Below are 19,077 nucleotides of genomic sequence, written 5' to 3'. Positions count from 1 at the left end.
ATTACTGGAAGCCAGTGAAGTTTGGACAGAAGTGGGGAAACATGATCAAATTTGCTTTTTGCAAAGATCAACTTGGCCACGGTGTTCTGAATTAACTGAAGTCTTTGAAGACTTTTTTTTAGTTAGACTTAGATGGAATTACAGTAGTCTAGTCTGGAGAGGATGATAGATTGAACAAGGAAGGCAAAATGTTGTTGGCAGAAGTAGGATCTCACTTTCCTCAGCATGTGGAGGTTAAAAAAGCATGATTTTACCAAGGAGTTGAGATGGTCATTGAAGGAAAGAGAAGAGTCGATAATGATGCCTAGAACTTTGCTTGAGAACTCAAGCTGTAGTGTGGCGCCAGAAGTCAGTGAGAAGAGGGTAGAGGCAGCTGTTCTAAATTTGGGCCGAGCCAGAGAAGTTTCGTTTTGGGCTCGTTCAGTTTCATTTGTAATGAGAGGGATACATATTCATTGTGGATATTCTGAAAACCTTAGAGAAACTGGGCCTCTTCTCCCTCGAACAGAGGAAATTGAGAGGGGACATGATCGAAACATTCAAGGTACTGAAGGGGATAGACTTAGTAGATAAGGACAGGTTGTTCACCCTCTCCAAGGTAGGGAGAACAAGAGGGCACTCTCTGAAGCTGAAGGGGATAGATTCCGTACAAACGTAAGGAAGTTCTTCTTCACCTAGAGAGTGGTAGAAAGCTGGAACGCTCTTCCAGAGGCTGTTATAGGGGAAAACACCCTCCAAGGATTCAAGACAAAATTAGACAAGTTTCTGCTGAACAAGAACGTGCGCTGGTAGGGCTAGTCTCAGTTACGGTGCTGGTCTTAGACCAAAGGGCTGCCACATGAGCGGACTGCTGGGCATGATGGACCACTGGTCTGACTCAGCAGTGGCAATTCTTATGTTCTGACTGGCAATGGGGTTCTTCAGGTCCTACTTAGGAAACACTAGTCTAGTAACATCAGTGATGAATTAAAAAGAAAAACTGCAAAACTGATTTAGCAGATTAAAAAAAGAATAAAACCAAGTACGTCACAAACTTAACAGGCAGTTAAAACAACCCAGGAAAAAAAATCAGCTTTGTGCTCTGCAGGGCTGAGAATACTAAAACAGAGGAACTGTGATAATAGGACTTATCTCTGTAATGCCTTCCCTCTTAATCTGAGAAATGTATCAGAATACATAATGTTTTAGGAAGCTTCTATAAGCTCATTTATTTAAGCAGGTATTTCAGAAAAGTTACCTAAGTTTTTAAAGTAAAGTTTTTAAAATACTGTTCATTTTCTGACTGAGAAATATGACTGGAGTGATTGGGATTTTTCATACTAGAACTGTTTTACAGACTAATTTGTTAACGGCATATATGTTTGAATTTGTCTAAAGAAGCATTTTTGTTGTGTTTGTATTTTATTTAATTTATTTTTTTAGTTTGTTAATTGAAATTATGTATGTTTTTATCATTTCCCATCTAGTATTTTAGATAGTGCAGGTAATAAAATTTTAAAATAAAAGGCTGTATAGAAAGAGGGGTAATCAGCAGAAAGATGATGCTGATGCCCCTGTATAAGTCATTGGTGAGGCCATGCTTGGGAGTATTGTGGTCAGTTTTGGAGGCTGTATTTGGTGAAGGATATAAAAAAATTTGAAGTGGTCCAGAGGAAGGCGACGAAAATGGTAAGGGGTTTGAACAAAAAGTATGAGAAGAGACTGGATGACCTAATGTATACTCTGGAGGAGAGGAGGGAGAGGGAAGATAGGATAAAGACATTTAAATACTTGAAAGGTATTAATATAGAACCAAATCTTTTCCAGAGAAGAAAAAATGGTAAAACTAGAGGGAATAATTTGAGGTTAAAGGAGGAAGACTTAGGAGCAATGTTAGGAAATTCTTTTTCATGGAGAGTGTGGTAGATGTCTGGAATGCCCTCCCGAAGGAAGTGGAGGAGAGGAAAACAGTGATGGAATTAAAAAAGCGTGGGATAAAAATAGAGGATCTCTAATTAGAAAACGAAGGATGTAAATTAAAGAACTAAGGCAGGTATTGGACAGACCTGCATGGTCTGTGTCCCATATAGGGTGATTCGGTGTAGGATAGGCTGGGGTGGGCATCAGTGGGAACTTCACTAATTTGGAACATGAGGATGTTTCTGGACAGACTTTAAGGTATATATCCTGCAAGCAACGGGATGGTTGGAGTGAGCTTGGACGGCAACTTCATCATTTGGAACCTAGTACAATACCAGACTTTATAGCCTATGGCCCTGAAATAGCAAAGAAGAGACAAGTTAATTTAATCATGTATTTTTTAATGGATATAACTTATGGGCAGACTGGATGACTATATGACTATGGGAGAGGGGTGAGATTTTTGCCTTTATCAAAAATCTTTGGAAGAATCTGTCTAGTGTTATATGTAATATAACTGGTGTGACTGTATTGAAAGCAAAAACAGTTCTAATGTATTTTTTTACTGTGCAGTCATTAAATTTGGTTTTTAAGCCAAACAACTGAGCTTTTGGGATTTATAATTCTTAAAATAGTTCAACACTGTCAAGTATCATTTTTAGCAAATTACTTATCTTTGGAAATTCATCTTTTCCCCTCCAGCCATGTGCGTCTCCTCTATTTCCTTCTATTTCACTTTCATCCATGTGCACCTCCTTCTTCTCTTTTCCTCTTCATCCATGTACATATCTTTATTTCTCTTCAGTTCCCCTTCCCTCCCCTCCATCCATGTGCATTTCCTCCTCTTTCTTCCCTTCTTCTCTATCCCATAAGAAGCATATCCCTTCTCCTCCATCCATGCCCAACATTTCTTTACACCCATCCATCCAGCCTTAACAACTCTCTCCATTTCCCCACATCCCTCAACATCCAACATCACTCCCTCTCTCCTTCCCCCGCCCCAGCAAGTCCACCGTTTCTCCTTCTCTAACCTTCCTCCTTCTCCTGCCCTACCACTGCCTGACCCAGAATCTGGAGTCCACACTGGGCCCGGCACTAACTTCAACAAAGAGCCTTCACGTCCACGCGCTCAGGAAAGCCATGTCGGCTCCATCCACTTTAACACGTTTGCATCAGAGGGGCGGTATCAACAAGGCCTCACAAGCAGATAGACTCGAAGGCTTGCGTCAGTTAAGCTAGCACTAGTTCTGGGCCTTGTATAGACTCCGAACTCCCTGACAGGCAGCGGGAAGGTGGCAGAAGACAGAGTTAGCTTGGAGTTGCCACAGACTGTGGAGGCGACCCCAGAAGGCTTCCTTCGACTTCAGAGGGAAGCCTTCTGGGTCAGCTTCGGTGGAGGGGGCATGCCGCTGGAGGAAGGGGATGGGTGGGAGACTCGCACCCCATATCCCTAAGGGTATACGTACCGTGTGTTGCAAAACACTGATTTATGGGAAACTGAGGTCCTGTAGATTGTGCTTATTTCTAGAGCCAGAGGATGATTTAGGGATGGGTACTGTGGGGAGTGTGTGGCATAGTGGTTACAGCTACAGCCTCAGCACCTTGAGGTTGTGGGTTTAAATCCCTTGCTACTCCTTGTTATCCTGGGCAAGTCACTTAATCCCCCCATTGCCCCAGGTACACTAGATAGAGTTTGAGCCCACTGAGACAGATAGAGAAATATGATAAAGTACCTGGAAGTAAAACAACTTAGGATATAAGTGGTATATATAAATAAAAAATAAATACTGTATTATTGATATTGAATTATTATAATAGATTATATATGGGGCTGCCAGGATGATTGCTTCATATTACAGATAACACAAAACAGTGGTTAGAATTTTAAGAAAAGCCAAGGTGTATATCCACTTTCCCACTGTTATGGGAGTCGCATTGGCTGCCAATTCAGCAATGCATATGTTTTAATGAGTTACAGTATGTGCATCACTTTGGGGCCAAGAGAGGGGTTGGGTCAAGTTATCTATCAGGTAAATTGATTTGATATGCACCAGGAAGGGTTCTGCAGTATTGCCAGGGAGCACTGTTTGCTGTCAGTTAAACTTTTTAAACATACTGTTCTGTCCTAGGGCTAAGGATTTTAGATGCAAGTCAAATTATATGATGTTCCACAGGAAGTTTAAGACCTAGATTTTCCTGAGAGAGGAAGAGCAAGTGAGGCAAGAGGCATTTCTGGATTTTGGGATTTAATACTGGCAGGGGGGAGGGGGCAATAATTTTACTGGGTTGAGGATAAGGTCTGAAACTGATTATGTTAGATGTTGCATGTTTTATTGTGAACCACTTCAATTGTTTCAATATGTAGTGTTATAAGTAATAAGACTCCTAAGAAGGCAAAAATCAAATAGATAAATCAAAATCAGCCAGTGAAAACTACAATTCGAAGAATCTTTCAAAAATCAGATGCATTTTTGTAAAGACCACACTTTGAAGTGATCTGATTTGGAGGTTTGCTGAAATTCTTTTCGAGTATTTCATGCATCTTAAAGTCTGAGATCTCACCTGAAACCCACTTGAAATCAGCTTTCCAAGACTTACTTTTATGAACTCCTCTTTCTTTTGAAGAAATTCTTTTAACGATTTTAATTCATAATTTCTGAATTGAGAAGTTGCTTCAGACCACAGGGTACTATGATTCTTTTTATTCTCAATCTGAAGTACCAGTTCATCTTGTGTTTTCTTCACATCAGCCAAGTCTTTTTCATAATCTTTTACTATATTGTAGTGACTTTCTCTCAGTGCAACAGTTTCATAAATAAACTGTAAAAGGACAAGAATAAAGACTGATCAATCAATTAGAATAAAAGGCAGTTTTGACAAATTATATAAAAATATTACTTCCTGTTAAATAAGGCTTAGTGCATACTTACTTAGGTCTTTCCAGTATGCTAAGTCTATTTATAGCATGGCCATCAAAAAGGGCTTTTTTCTATGTGTTTCACTTATGACCATGAGCTAATGTTAGCATTTGTGGGTAGAAGTTAAAAATAAATTAACATAGGAGCACTTACTGTGTCTAATATTTAGGAGGCACTAAAGACTCCTGCATTATGGACGCGTTAACCATTTAGCACAGCATTATGTCAGCATCCATGCACATTTTCTAGCCCTGACATAGCACGTCCAAAGGGAGGCCATTTAGTGCATTTACGAACCTAATATTGCTTGGTAAAAGGTGGGGATAGGGAGATCTATAATGGGGACACAGAAAGATCTAGATAGGGGGCATGAAGAGAAAGACAATAATGAGGAAGGAGGGAAGGTAGGAGAGGATGTATGGTGGGAGAGTGAAGAAAGGGGAGATAAAGCACAGTTACTTACCGTAACAGGTGTTATCCAGGGACAGCAGGCAGATATTCTCACATGTGGGTGACGTCATCCACAGAGCCTGGATGCGGACAGCCTCGCAAGCAGACTTCCTTGTAAAACTTTAAGAAAGTTTGCGACTGCCGCACTGCGCGAGTGCCTTCCCGCCCGACATAGGCCGCGCGTCTCCTCAGTTCAGATAGCTAGCTAAGAAGCTAACCAGAGGAGGTGGGTTGTGAGAATATCTGCCTGCTGTCCCTGGATAACATCTGTTATGGTAAGTAACTGTGGTTTATCTCAGGCCAAGAAGGCAGCATATTCTCACATGTGGGTGACCTCCAAGCTAACCAAAAAGGGATGGTGGGTGTTGACAATTTAGAAGAATAAATTTTGTAAAACTGCCTGGCCAAAATGGCCATCCCATCTGGGAAAAGAATCTAGTCAATAATGAGAGGTGAATGTATGAACCGAGGACCAAGTGGCAGCTTTGCAGATTTCCTCAATAGGAGTGGATCTAAGGAAAGCTACTGATGCCGCCCGCCATGGCTCTGACTTTATGGGCTGTGACTCGACCCTGTAGATGCAATCCAGCCTGAGCATAGGAGAAAGAGATGCAGCCATCCAGTTGGCGATGGTATGCTTGGAAACTGCTTGTCCCAACTTGTCTGGACCAAAAGAGACAAAACGTTGAGGAGCAGATCTGTGTGACTTAGTATGTTGCAAGTAGAAAGCCAAAGCATGTTTACAGTCCAGAGTATGAAGAACTGTTTCTCCAGGATGAGAATGAAGCTTTGGGAAAAAAAACACTGGAAGTTCAATGGATTGGTTGAAATGAAATTCTGAAACCACTTTAGGTAAAGAATTTAGGATGAGTACAGAGGACCACCTTGTCATGATGGAATACTGTGAAAGGTGGGTCCGCTACTAAAGCTTGTAGCTCACTGACACTGCAAGCAGACATGAGAGCAATGAGAAAAACCACTTTCCAAGTGAGATATTTGAGATGAGCTGAAGCCATTGGTTCAAATGGAGGCTTCATCAATTGAGCAATAACAACATTGAGATCCCAAACCACTGGAGGCGGTTTGAGAGGTGGCTTGACATTGAAAAATCCTTTCATAAATCTGGAAACCACAGGATGAGCAGAAAGGGGTTTCCCTTCGATAGGCTGATGAAAAGCAGCAATTGCACTGAGATGGACTCTAATGGATGTGGATTTGAGGCCTGATTGAGATAAATGCAACAGGTAATCCAAAACTGAAGACAAAGAAGTAGATAGAGGTTCCTTGTGATGAATAGTGCACCAAGCAGAAAATCTAGTCCATTTCTGGTTGAAACATTGTCTAGTGGTAAGCTTCCTGGAAGCCTCTAAAATGTCTTTGACAGATTGAGAAAACTGTAGAGTGGCAGTTAGGTTGAGAGGTACCAAGCTGTCAGATGTAGAAACTGCAGGTTGGGATGAAATAGAGACCCCTGACTTTGTGTAAGCAGAGAGGGAAACACTGGTAGAAGTAGTGGCTCCCTGCTGCTGAGTTGAAGCAGAAGGGAGAACCACGGTTGTCTGGGCCACCAAGGAGCTATCAGAATCATGGTGGCATGTTCGTGTTTGAGTTTGACAAGTGTCTTGAGAATGAGAGGAAATGCATATTGAAACCGATTTGTCAATTCCAGAAGAAAAGCATCTGCCTCGAGCAATGAGGAGAGTATATCCTGGAGCAGAATTGAGGCAGTTTGTTGTGGGAAGATGCAAATAGATCTATATGAAGAGTTCTCCACTGAGAAAAATGTGATGGAGAGACGAGGAACTGTGTGTCCATGCGTGAGGTTGCAGAAGACGACTCAATTTGTCCGTCAGTTTTTCCTCTCCTTGAATATAGACCGTTTTTTATAAAGGTGTTGTGAAGGATTGCCCAATTCCACACCTTTTGAGCTTCCTGGCAGAGGAGAGATCCCGTTCCTCCCTGCTTGCTTATGTAGTACATGGCGACTTGATTGTCTGTCCGAATGGGGACTACTTGATCGTGAAGAAGATGCTGAAACGCTTTGTAATGTGCTGAAAGAGTGGGTCCAAAGCCTGCTTCCACTAAGATGCCAGGGTACACTGAGAAATTCGTAGGTGAAGTCTGGCAAAAGGAGGTTTGTGAACTGTAGAGGCCATATGATCTAGGAGAACCATCATGTGTCTTGCTGAAAGTAAAGTGAGGGATGACACTTTGTGACAAAGTTGAATGAGAGCATCCTGACGCTGCTGAGGAAGGAATGCTCCGAGTTGCACAGTATCCAGTACAGCTCCGATGAACTGTAGAGTCTGGAGGGCTATAATTGGGATTTTGGGAAGTTGATTTCAAACCCCAAGCTTTGGAGGAACCAAGTAGTCCGTTGGGTCGCTACAATAACCCCCTGAGATGTTGAATACTTGATGAGCCAGTCGTCCAGGTATGGAAAAACCTGAAGACAATGGTTTCACAGAGCTGCTGCTACCACTACTAGGCTCTTGGTGAAGACTCTGAGATGCCACTAGGCCGAAGGGTAGCACTCTGTATTGAAAATGCAGATTCCCCACCCGAAATCTGAGGAACTTGGGAGAGGCTGGATGAATGGGAATATGAGTATAAGCCTCTGAGATCCAGAGAGCATAACCAATTGTTCTCTCGTGATTTTGTGCATTGACTATTGTAATGCCCTCTATAAAGGTATAACCAAAAAAGAAATACGAAGACTTCAGATAATACAAAACACCGCTGTAAAGATCATATTCAATGCAAAGAAATCCAACCATGTCACCCCCCTGTTGCAAGAAGTCCACTGGTTGCCAGTGGAACACAGAATCACTTACAAAATTCTACTGTTAACTTTTAAGACTAGATAAAACAATCAACCTGAATTTATAAATAATCTTCTTACCCCTTATAATCCTTCTAAGTCCCTAAGATCAACAGCTAATAACCTTTTCTCTATACAGTCACTGAAGTTTATATATACAATGAGGTCAATTATCTTCTCTGTCACTGCCCCCTCTCTTTGGAACAGTATTCCAAATTATTTACACGAAGAATCAAATCTTAATAACTTTAAGACGAAGCTAAAGACATTTCTTTTCCTTGATGCCTTCAAAACCTAACTGTCCTTTTAAGGGCAATTGAGCGAAAATACTATTGAGTTTAACAGCATCCCTCCCTATTGTTTTTTCCTTAATTGTTCTCTTTTACTTTGCATAATTGTAGTTCTTGCCTTTTACCTTTTGTTCTTGTTTGTCTTTAATAGTTTAAAAAAAGTTTTTAGAGTTATAGTTTGGGGATGTATTATCAGCTCAAACTTGTATTTTAGTTAAAGTTTGTCTTCTGTTTTTATGAATTTGTACACCGCCTAGAAGGCTGATTGGGCGGTATAAGAAATTTTCAATAAACTTGAAACTTTCAGCCTTCAGCTTCCTCTGCCGCCGCTGTGCGGCGGCGAGCCGGACTCCTCCCCCATAAGGTCAGCTGATGCTTCATGCTCTATTTTAACAACCCTTCTGCGGCGCACGCCAAATACAGCACTCCTGCACTACTTCCTGGGCACTCTAGACCTCCGTTGCCTTGCTTCACTATAATTTTATGCTTTATTTTATCTGCTTAAGTTTTACCTTGTTTTAACTGTTTTTATGGTTTAATCTTTACTCAGCTTTCAGCCTTTAGCTTCCTCTGCCGCTGCGCAGCGGCGGCGAGCCGGACTCCTCCCCCATAAGGTCAGCTCCTTAGTGCGCTCCTTCGTGCGCAGCCAAAGGGCGCTACAAAATCTCATTCTAAATACACTACCCATTCTATCACCACACTAAGAACGCTTTTACTTATTGGTTACATATATTTTCTATCGTTAGAACTTTTTCCCCTCAACCAAATAATACTACCTATACAATCAAAATCATCAATGTCTAATATAACAGCCATACACAATATCCCATCTTCTTGGGGCCATCGTCCCTCTAAACAGAAATCATCTAATTCTCTTTACTCTTCTCTTATAAACATACCCACCGCACCTATATCCAACTGTACAGGAACTCCCGCCGCTAATAGATTTAGATTTGGCCTTATTAATGTTAGATCTATTAAAAACAAATATCATTTAATAAAAGACGAAATCGAAAACAAAAAATTGCACGCCTTATTCATAATAGAAACATGGCTAGCGGATGGAGAGGAAGCGTACCTATCATACTGTTGTCCTCCCAACTTTAATTTTATATTTAATCATCGTCACAACCGTAAGGGAGGCGGATTAGCCGTAATTTTTAAAAATAATTTCTTAAGTTTACTAGACCAATCCCCAAAATTAGCTTCAATTGAGTATCTTCATTTAAAATGTAACTTCAATAACCAAATTGATTTTCTCTTATTATATGCTCCTCCACCTTTAAATCCAAATAAATTTTCTCTGCTTCAGGACACATTATTCGATTTCTCATCGACCTCGAATATTCCTTTTATTCTTGGCGATTTTAATATTCACTTTGATGAACCTACCAATCCATACACAATAGATCTTTTGAATATTCTTACTCCCTTGAATTTACAACCACAAATAACAGTTCCTACACACACAGCCAACCATACTTTAGACATGGTCTTTATACCAAGTATACAAATACCTAACCTTACTGATCTGTTGGTTTCTCCTACACCTTGGTCTGATCATTACTTTATAACCTTTAACTTAAATCTGTCAAAAAACATGCAAATACATTTACCACTCAATACCAAAACAATTACTTACAGAGAATTTAATAATCTGGAGGACAAAGATTTAACCTCTTTTCTTGATCCAAACATCCTAACCTCCTACTCTTGATACAATATCAAATCAATTATCAGCTTGGAACACATCATTGACCTCTCTTCTAGATATAATAGCCCCATTAACTACAAAAACCATTTCTATTCGCAAGTTCATTAATCCTTGGTATAATAAAGAATTACAACTGATTAAACAACAACTACGTTCACTCGAAAGAAAATGGCGATCCAACAAAACTCTCGATAACCTACAAAAATATAGGGAAACTGTTTCCCTATATAAAACCAAAATTAATTTAACAAAAAAATCTTACTTCTCCAAAAAAATAGAAAAAGCAAAAAATTATTCCATACTTTACAATATTTTAAAATCGATGGACCCCACAAATAAAATAAAAACTTCTTTGCACAAATCTTCTCTAAAAGCCCAAGAATTAGCCGACGCTTTCACTTACAAGATAAACAATATACGCAATGCATTCATCCAAAACACGTCCACAAATACTATTAATTCTGATCAATTAAACCATTTCCCCAAATGAATCTAAAAAGTTCTCGATTAGAATTAATTCCACCATTTTTTTTGAAAAAATTCTACTCACATTTCGGTCCTTTTATACTATCTATTATCCAAAACAGTTTAATCACGTCTACAGTTCCATCTCAATGGAAGTATACATCTATTACTCCTATTGTTAAAAATTATAAAATCAACATCAATGAGTTATCTAATTACCGTCCGATATCTAACATACCATTTCTTGCCAAACTTACAGAAAAACTAGTATTCAAAAAGCTTTCGGACTTCTTTGAAAAAACAAACGCGTTACATCCACATCAAACTGGATTTAGAAAGTTTCATAACACAGAATATTCCCTGATAGGTTTAACATCCAATATTCAATACTATTTAGACCACCACAGATCTGTCATCTTATTTTCCTTAGATATCTCGGCCGCCTTTGATACAATTGACCACGAACTACTTCTACATCGACTTGAAGAAAAAGGTATAACCGGGAATGTCTTAAATTGGTTTAAATCCTATTTCAACAACCGAACTTCATCCGTTAGATTTAACAATGAAGAATCTTCTATTTTTACCTCAACCTTTGGAATCCCTCAAGGATCCATTCTGTCTCCCCTACTATTCAACATTTTTTTATCACCTCTACTAGAAATTTGTCAGGCAACAGGTGTCATCCCTTTTTCATACGCGGATGATATCCAATTGATCCACCCTGTAGATCCCGAATGCGACACTGACATCTTTTCAATTAATCAAAAATTAGAATTAATACATAACTGGTTGAACTCAAACAAACTAGCTCTGAATATTAACAAAACAAAATCCATTCTATTTAAATGGAAAAAAGACATTTCACTTATAAAACCTTTTCTTATTAATAATATACCCATCAGTACGGAACCTACAGTTAAAATTCTTGGAGTGCTTTTCGATAATAACTTATCCTATCATGAACACATTTCTTCTATCGTTAAACATTGTTTCTATAAACTTCGACAGATAAGATCAATCTCCAAATTTCTCTATCCTTCCTCTTTAAAGATTTTAATCCATTCATTCATCATAACTAAAATCGACTACTGTAATGCCCTTTTTTTAAATATCAGCCAAAAAGAAAAAAGAAGACTGCAAATCATCCAGAACACGGCCATAAAGTTAATCTATAATGCAAAAAAATTCGATCACGTTTCCCCATTATTAATTGACGCGCATTGGTTACCAGTTAACCATAGGATCCTCTACAAACTGATGTTCCTAATTTTTAAGTCCCTCACATACAGCGAACCACAATTTATTTTAAAATCACTTATCCCATACAAACCCCAAAGATCTTTGCGCTCATCTAATCAAAATTTATTAACTGTGCCATCGTTAAAAATCATTGGAACAAGAAGAGCTGAGATGTTTACTGTTGCAGGTCCACAATGGTGGAATTCCCTTCCCCATTACATCAGAATAGAAAGTGATATCCTAATATTTAAAAAGCTTTTAAAATCTTATTTATTTAGGGACGCCTTCGATTTATAACTTAACTTAAGGACGCCTTTAATCAATTTTTATGCAAGAAAAGTTTTAAAATTTTACCCTACCTTTCGTTCTTTCCTGGTTTTTTGTTTTTTTTTTCTTCTTCCCCATTGTAACTTTACCCTCCTTCCCTATTTTTCATGTGAGTCATAATTGATTTTATTGTAATTAGGTTAAAGTTTCTATATTATATTATTATGTACATCGCCTAGAATTTCGAAATAGGCGATTCATCAAATGTGAAATAAAACTTGAAACTTCTGATCTAGGAGGGGATGCAAGGATGCTAGAGACAGCATCTGAAATTTTTCTCTGACAAGAAATTTGTTGAGTGCTCTGAGATCCAATATAGGTCGCAGATCGCCCGTATTTTTCAGAACTAGAAAGTTATGGGAGTAAAACCTCCTGCTCTGCTGTTTCAGAGGAACTTTCTTGATGGCAAGGAGACGGAGCAGAGCTTGAGCTTCCAGAAGGGCAGTCTTGGAAGGATACTCTCTTGGAGGATGATCTGGAGGGACCTGGATGAAATAAAGAGAGTAACCTTCCCTGATGATAGAGAGGACCCAGAGGTCGGATGTAATGAGTTCCTATCGATGGTAATAGAGATGGAGATAGCCCCTATGGGAAGAGGAGAGGACAGAGGTAGAACTATTGAGGTTATGCTAGATGGTCAAAAAGGATGGGAGGTCTTGGGTGCAGCAGGAGTCTGAGTTTTTTGCCAATGTTGTTGCTGCTGCTGTTGTTTCTTAGGAGGCGGCCTTGAACAAGGAGTCACCTTCTGAGGAAATTGCCTCTGGTAGGATGGAAGCAAAGGACTTCTCATGTTCAGATAAATGCTTGGTAGCCGCCTCAATAGAGTCATCAAACAAGTCATCGCCCTGGCATGGGATGTTAGCCAGGCGATCTTGGAGATTCAGGTCCATGTCCACGGTACAAAGCCAGGCAAGACGACACATGGCCACCGAAAAAGCAGTGACTCTAGAGGACAGTTCAAACGCGTCATATGAAGATTAAACTAGATGCATGCGAAGTTGCCCCAGAATATTGTGAAGTTGTTGAAATTCTGGAGGTCTATGTTGAGGAAGATATTTGAAGAAATCAGGCATGGTGTTAACCAAATGCTTGAGATAAGATGTGAAAACAAAGTTGTAGTTCAAAACTCAGGTCGCCATGAGTGAGTTTTGATACAAGCGACAACCAAACTTGTCCAAACTTCCTCTCTTCCAGGCGGGACGGTGACATAAACCTTGGCAGGATTGGTTCTTTTTAAAGAAAATTCCACAAGAAGAGACTGGTGAGATAATTGAGAGACTTGTCAAATCCCTTACAGTGAAGCATTCGATATCGAGATTCCAACTTTGCTGGCACAGCAGGAACGGAATATGGTGTCAAGATTTCTCTTGAAAGTTTGAGAAAGAATGCCATTGATGGGTAATTTGAGAGATTCTCTAGGAGGATTAGACATTCCCAACTCTTCCAGATACTATTTTGAGTCAGATTCTAAAGATATGTTAAGATCTTTACTCATTTTAGAGAGAAACTTGGTAAAGGATACCGGTCTAAAGGATGACCTCATTGAGAAGGTAATCGAGAACCCCTCGAGGTCCCTCTTATAGCAGAGAACTGAAGGTGAAGTCTGTCTGGAGTATTGATACCTGATATCCGAGTCTAGAGGCAAAGATGACCCACTTTTGAAATGCAAGGAGAACCTCATAGGAGAAGAACGACTGACGAGAGTGGTAATGCTCTGCAACAGACAAAGGAGTATGAGGTCTCAATGCCTGAATAAACGAGACCTGTCTCATAGAAACATAGAAAATGACGGCAGAAAAGGGCCACGGCCCAACAAGTCTGCCCACTCTAATGACCTACCCCCCTAATTTCTTCCTTGAAGTGATCCCACATGCTTATCCCATTTTTTCTTAAAATCTAGCACACTGCTGGCCTCAACTACCTGCAGTGGAAGATCATTCCAATGATCAATGACTCTTTCGGTGAAGAAATACTTCCTGGTGTCGCTATGAAATCTCCCACCCTTGATTTTCAATGGATGCTCTCTTGTTGCCGTAGGTCCTTTGAGAAGATATTTTCTTCTACCTCAATACGGCACGTGACATATTTGAACGTCTACTCATGTCTCCCCTCTCTCTGCATTCCTCGAGTGAGTATAGCTGCAATTTACCCAGCTGTTCCTCATATGGGAGATCATTGAGTCCTGAGACCATCCTAGTGGCCATTCGCTGAACCAACTCAACTCTCAGTACATCTTTTTGATAATGTGGCCTCCAGAATTGTACACAATATTCCAGATGAGGTCTCACCATGGATCTGTACAACGGCATTATAGCTTCTGGCTGACAAAACTTCTTTAGATACAACCCATCATTTGTCTCGCCTTGGATGAAGCTTTCTCCACTTGATTGGCAGTCTTCATGTCTTCACTAATGATTACTCCCAAGTCTCGTTCTGCTGTGGTTCTTGCTAAGGTCTCACCATTTAGGGTGTAAGTTCTGCAAGGATTTCTGCTGCCAAGGTGCATGACCTTACACTTTTTGGCATGACCTTACACTTTTTGGACCATTGTTCCAGTAAGAGAAGGTCCTGCGTCATACAGTCGGGCACTGTGCTTTTGCCTACTATGTTGCATAGTTTGGCGTCATCGGCGAATAATGTAATTTTACCTCGAAGCCCCTGAGCCAGGTCCCTTACAAAGATATTAAATAGGATCGGACCCAAGACCGAGCCCTGCGGCACTCTATCTTGGGTCCGATCCTATTTAATATCTTCGTAAAGGACCTGGCTAGGTCTCGATGAATTCCTCTACTCCCGTGATCGAGTCAGATCCAGTCTGGAAGATGAATGTTGAGGAGTCCTTGTCCTATGCCTTAAAAAGGGCAGCGCCTTATGTAAAGAGGAAGGACTGGTAGACGGAGTTCAAGGATGAGATGCTAAAAAGGACTCCATTTCTTGTAATGAGGTATCTCGAGGCACTGCCAAGGACTCGACTCCTTGTATGGTGTGTGCAGACTCCTCTCGAGGCACTCTTAAGGACTCGACTCCTTGTACAGAGTGACTAGGTTGAGCTCGAGGCACTGCCAAGGACTCGACTCCTTGCATAGTGTGTACAGACTCCTCTCGAGGCACTCTTAAGGACTCGACTCCTTATACAGAGTGACTAAGTTGAGCTCGAGGCACTGCCAAGGACTCGACTCCTTGCATAGTGTGTATAGACTCCTCTCGAGGCACTCTTAAGGACTTGACTCCTTGTATAGGGTGACTAGGTTTAACTTGAAGTACTGCCAAGGATTAGACTCCTTGTATCACTGCTGAGTACTCAGGCTGGACTGCAGGAAGCAGAGTCGAGACAGGAGTGAATTTGGCAAGCATGTTACCAAACTCCTGATGCAGAATAGTCTCTATTATATTCTGCAAAAGCAGCACTGAGACCACTGGACCTGGTACATTTGGTGCAGCTATAGTCTCCGAGGAAGACGACCTCAAAGAAGAAAGAGGTCTGGTTTTGGAGACATGTTTCTTAGGCAGCTTAAAAACCACCGGTTTCAAGGGTGGCATATCTGAAAGAGGTAGCTTAGCTACCTTACCTAAAGGAGGCAGGAAGAAGATTTAGGTGATTTCCCCGAAGATGAGGATTTTGCAAACTAGGAAGGTTTCATTAAGGGTGAGGTCGTGATAAAAAGCGATATGCCCGAAGACTTCACTGGGTTTGAAGTAGAGGTCGAGCCTGGAATCGAGGTCATGGCTTTATCCATGCCGCTAAAGAGCTTGTCTACCTGAATTCGACAACATTTCAGGGCTCGAGGTTGAAGGGTAGTACAGTGGGAACATGACTACGGACAATGGTCAGGTCCTAAACACCATACATACCACTTGTGTGGGTCAGTGAGTGAGATCCACGCTGGCACCGGCTACATTTCTTAAAGCCTGTAACCAGTCGTAACATAGAACGGAAAACAGCCACGGCTAAATCGAAGCCTGCAGGATGGCTACGCTGTGTACATGAAGAAAAGGAAACTTATAAAAAAATTTTTTAAAAAATGAAACACGCAAAAAAACACAGCGACCCTGTAAAGAAAAATACACGAGCCATAGTGAGAGAAGTCACGAGTAGAACTAAGTCTAGCGCAGAGCATCGAAATGAGTGGGTTGTCGGCTCTGCGGAAAACTGAGAAAACGCGTGCCCTATTTCAGGTGGGAAGGCACTCGCGCATGCGCAGTGATTCAGTTGCAAACTTTTTAAAAGTTTTACATGCAAGTCTGCTTACGAGGCTGTCCGCATCCGGACTCCATTGATGACGTCACCCACATGTGAGAATATGCTGCCTGCTTATCCTGGGATAATGTTATTTTAGATTGTTTTACTTTTGTATTTTTTAAAAATCTTGATCCATTGTGTTTTGAAGTTGTAATACATCTAGAATTGCTTAGATTGTGTGGAATATAAATATGTAAAAGTAAATACAGTAGAACTTTGTTATAAGGGAAATTTGGATATAGTGGACTAAATTTCTAGTGCCAGCTAAGAGAACAGGACTTCCTATGTATTTCAGTTCGGTTATAGTGGACTTCCGGTTATAAGAGACCGTTTTAAACAGTCCCAAACTATGCTCCCTCTAAGTTGAGTACATGAGCAATCACTCATACGTTTCAGGAGTATTGCTCATAGATTTTACATAATCACTCACAAAAATACTTGCAAATCTGGAAAATTGTTGATTTTTAGAACTTGCTGCTCACAATTTTTTTTTTAAATTCTTTATTCATTTTTAAAACTTTCATCAAGTGTACAACAATCATAATAAACACAATTAATCAGAGCACTTGCATATCTTATCATTATAATCTAAACATACAAATGTAACCCTCTCCCCACCCTCCCTCAAAGCCCTTCATTCATAATAAGAAACCTATATTTGTATCCCTCCCCCTTCCCAATACTATATGGTGTATAGCTAATAGAAAAATGGCATTTAATCATGACAAAAAGACGTTAATGGCTCCCAAAATTTAATAAAATTATTATAATTTCCATTTTGTATTGCTATTGATCTTTTCATTCTATATATGTGACATAATGAATTCCACCAAAAATTAAAATTCAGCCTACTATGATCTTTCCAATTATTAGTAATATGTTGGATGGCAACTCCAGTCATGATCATTAAAAGTTTATTATTACACGATGATATCTGACTCTTTTTTTTCATAGACATTCCAAATATCACAGTATCATAAGATAACGCTACATGGTTTTCCAATAAACAATTTATTTGATCCCAGATTGAGTTCCAAAAGGCTAAGATATGGGGACAGCAGAATAAAAGATGATCCAAAGTCCCTACCTCCAATTTACAATGCCAGCACCTATTGGACAAAGAACTATTTAATTTTTGTAATCTAACTAAGGTCCAAAAAGCTCTATGTAACAAAAAAAACCCAAGTTTGTCTCATAGACGCTGACATTGTACATCTAGTTCTCCAAGACCAAATTTGTGGCCATTGAGATGCTGAAATCTGATGCTTAATCTCAATGCTTCAAATATCCCTCAGACCATTTTTAGGTTCTTTTTAACCAAATCACTAATAGATTTATACCACTGTGCGGCCTGGTGACCCAGAAAGTCCGCCTGAAAACATAAGAATTTCAAACTGGACTGAGTATTAAGATTTTTCCATTCAGGGAACCCCGCCTGAATGGCCTGCTTCAATTGCAACCAGCAAAAACATTGTGATTTATGAAGCCTAAATTTATGATGCAATTGTGTAAAATCCAGCAGTTTACCATTAGAGATTAGATCATTTAAATTTCTAATTCCTGCAATTATCCAATGTTTCCAGACGATCTTGAAACAGCCAATTTGAATCTTGGAGTTTAGCCATATGGATTGATTAGTTGATTTATTAATAGGAATAGCTGTTAAGTTACTAACATATCTTAAGGTTTTCCATGTATCCATTAAAATTCTATTTTCTTTGTATAATCTGGGCATCTTGATACTGAGAACATGAGAAAGATGTAAAGGAAACATGAGTCGCCATTCCAAATATAACGAATCAGGAGTATATTCAATGAGCTCCGGGAGGACCCAATATATACCCTGACGTAAAATATAGGCCTGATGGTACCTATAAAAATTTGGAAAATTTACCCCACCCTCCTTAATTGGCTTTTGCAAAGATACTAAAGCAATTCTAGGAGTTTTACCAAGCCAAATAAATTTGATAATTATTGAGTTCAATTTTTTATAGAAAGACCCATGAAAGAATACTGGTATCATACCCATTTGATAGCAAACCACAGGCAATATCATCATTTTAACAGTTTGGACTCTCCCCACCAAGATAAATGTAATGGATTCCAATGTTCACATAATTCTGTAACCTTTTTTAACAAAAGTTTTTCATTTTCTTTTACCGTATCATCTACTGTATTTTTAATCCATATTCCTAAATATTTCAATCCATCCTCCTTCCAAACAAAAGAAAATGAATCAAACATACTTTTTAAACAATGTACATTGAGTGGAAGAATTTCAGATTTATTCCAATTTATTTTGTAACCTGAAAATTTACCAAACATTTCTATCAACTCTAACAAACAAGGAATGGAGGAACTTGGATTTCTCAAATATAGTAAAATATCATCTGCATAAACAGAAAACTTGTATTCCCAGTCATTACGAGGAATACCCTGTATCTCCTTTGTTTGTTGAATAGCTAACAACAGGGGTTCTAAAACTATATCAAAAAGCAAAGGAGATAATGGACAACCCTGTCTAACTCCCCTATGCAATTGAAAACGATCCGATAAATTATTATTAATATAGAATCTTGCCATAGGGGAGCTATACAAAGTTTGAATCATTTGAATAAATCCTGGACCCATACCAAACCACTCCAATGCCTGATACATAAACTTCCATTCCACTCTATCAAATGCTTTTTCCGCATCTAAAGATACGGCAA

General features: G+C 39.6%; 1 protein-coding gene across 1 annotated transcript in view; it reads right to left on the bottom strand.

Annotated features, from left to right (window-relative positions):
- The window catches only part of CENPE (centromere protein E), a 539,120-nt gene that overhangs the window by 70,739 nt on the left and 449,304 nt on the right, over positions 1–19,077 (bottom strand). The window contains exon 42 of the mRNA XM_033956806.1: positions 4,498–4,719. Within this exon, the coding sequence (XP_033812697.1) occupies positions 4,498–4,719 (222 nt within the window). The remainder of the gene's footprint in view (positions 1–4,497; positions 4,720–19,077) is intronic.

Source organism: Geotrypetes seraphini, chromosome 1 (assembly GCF_902459505.1).
Source record: "Geotrypetes seraphini chromosome 1, aGeoSer1.1, whole genome shotgun sequence".
In the NCBI taxonomy this organism is placed as follows: Eukaryota; Metazoa; Chordata; class Amphibia; order Gymnophiona; family Dermophiidae; genus Geotrypetes; species Geotrypetes seraphini.
The sequence above is the reverse complement of the archived record's forward strand: the minus strand, read 5'-3'. Positions and strand labels throughout refer to the sequence as shown.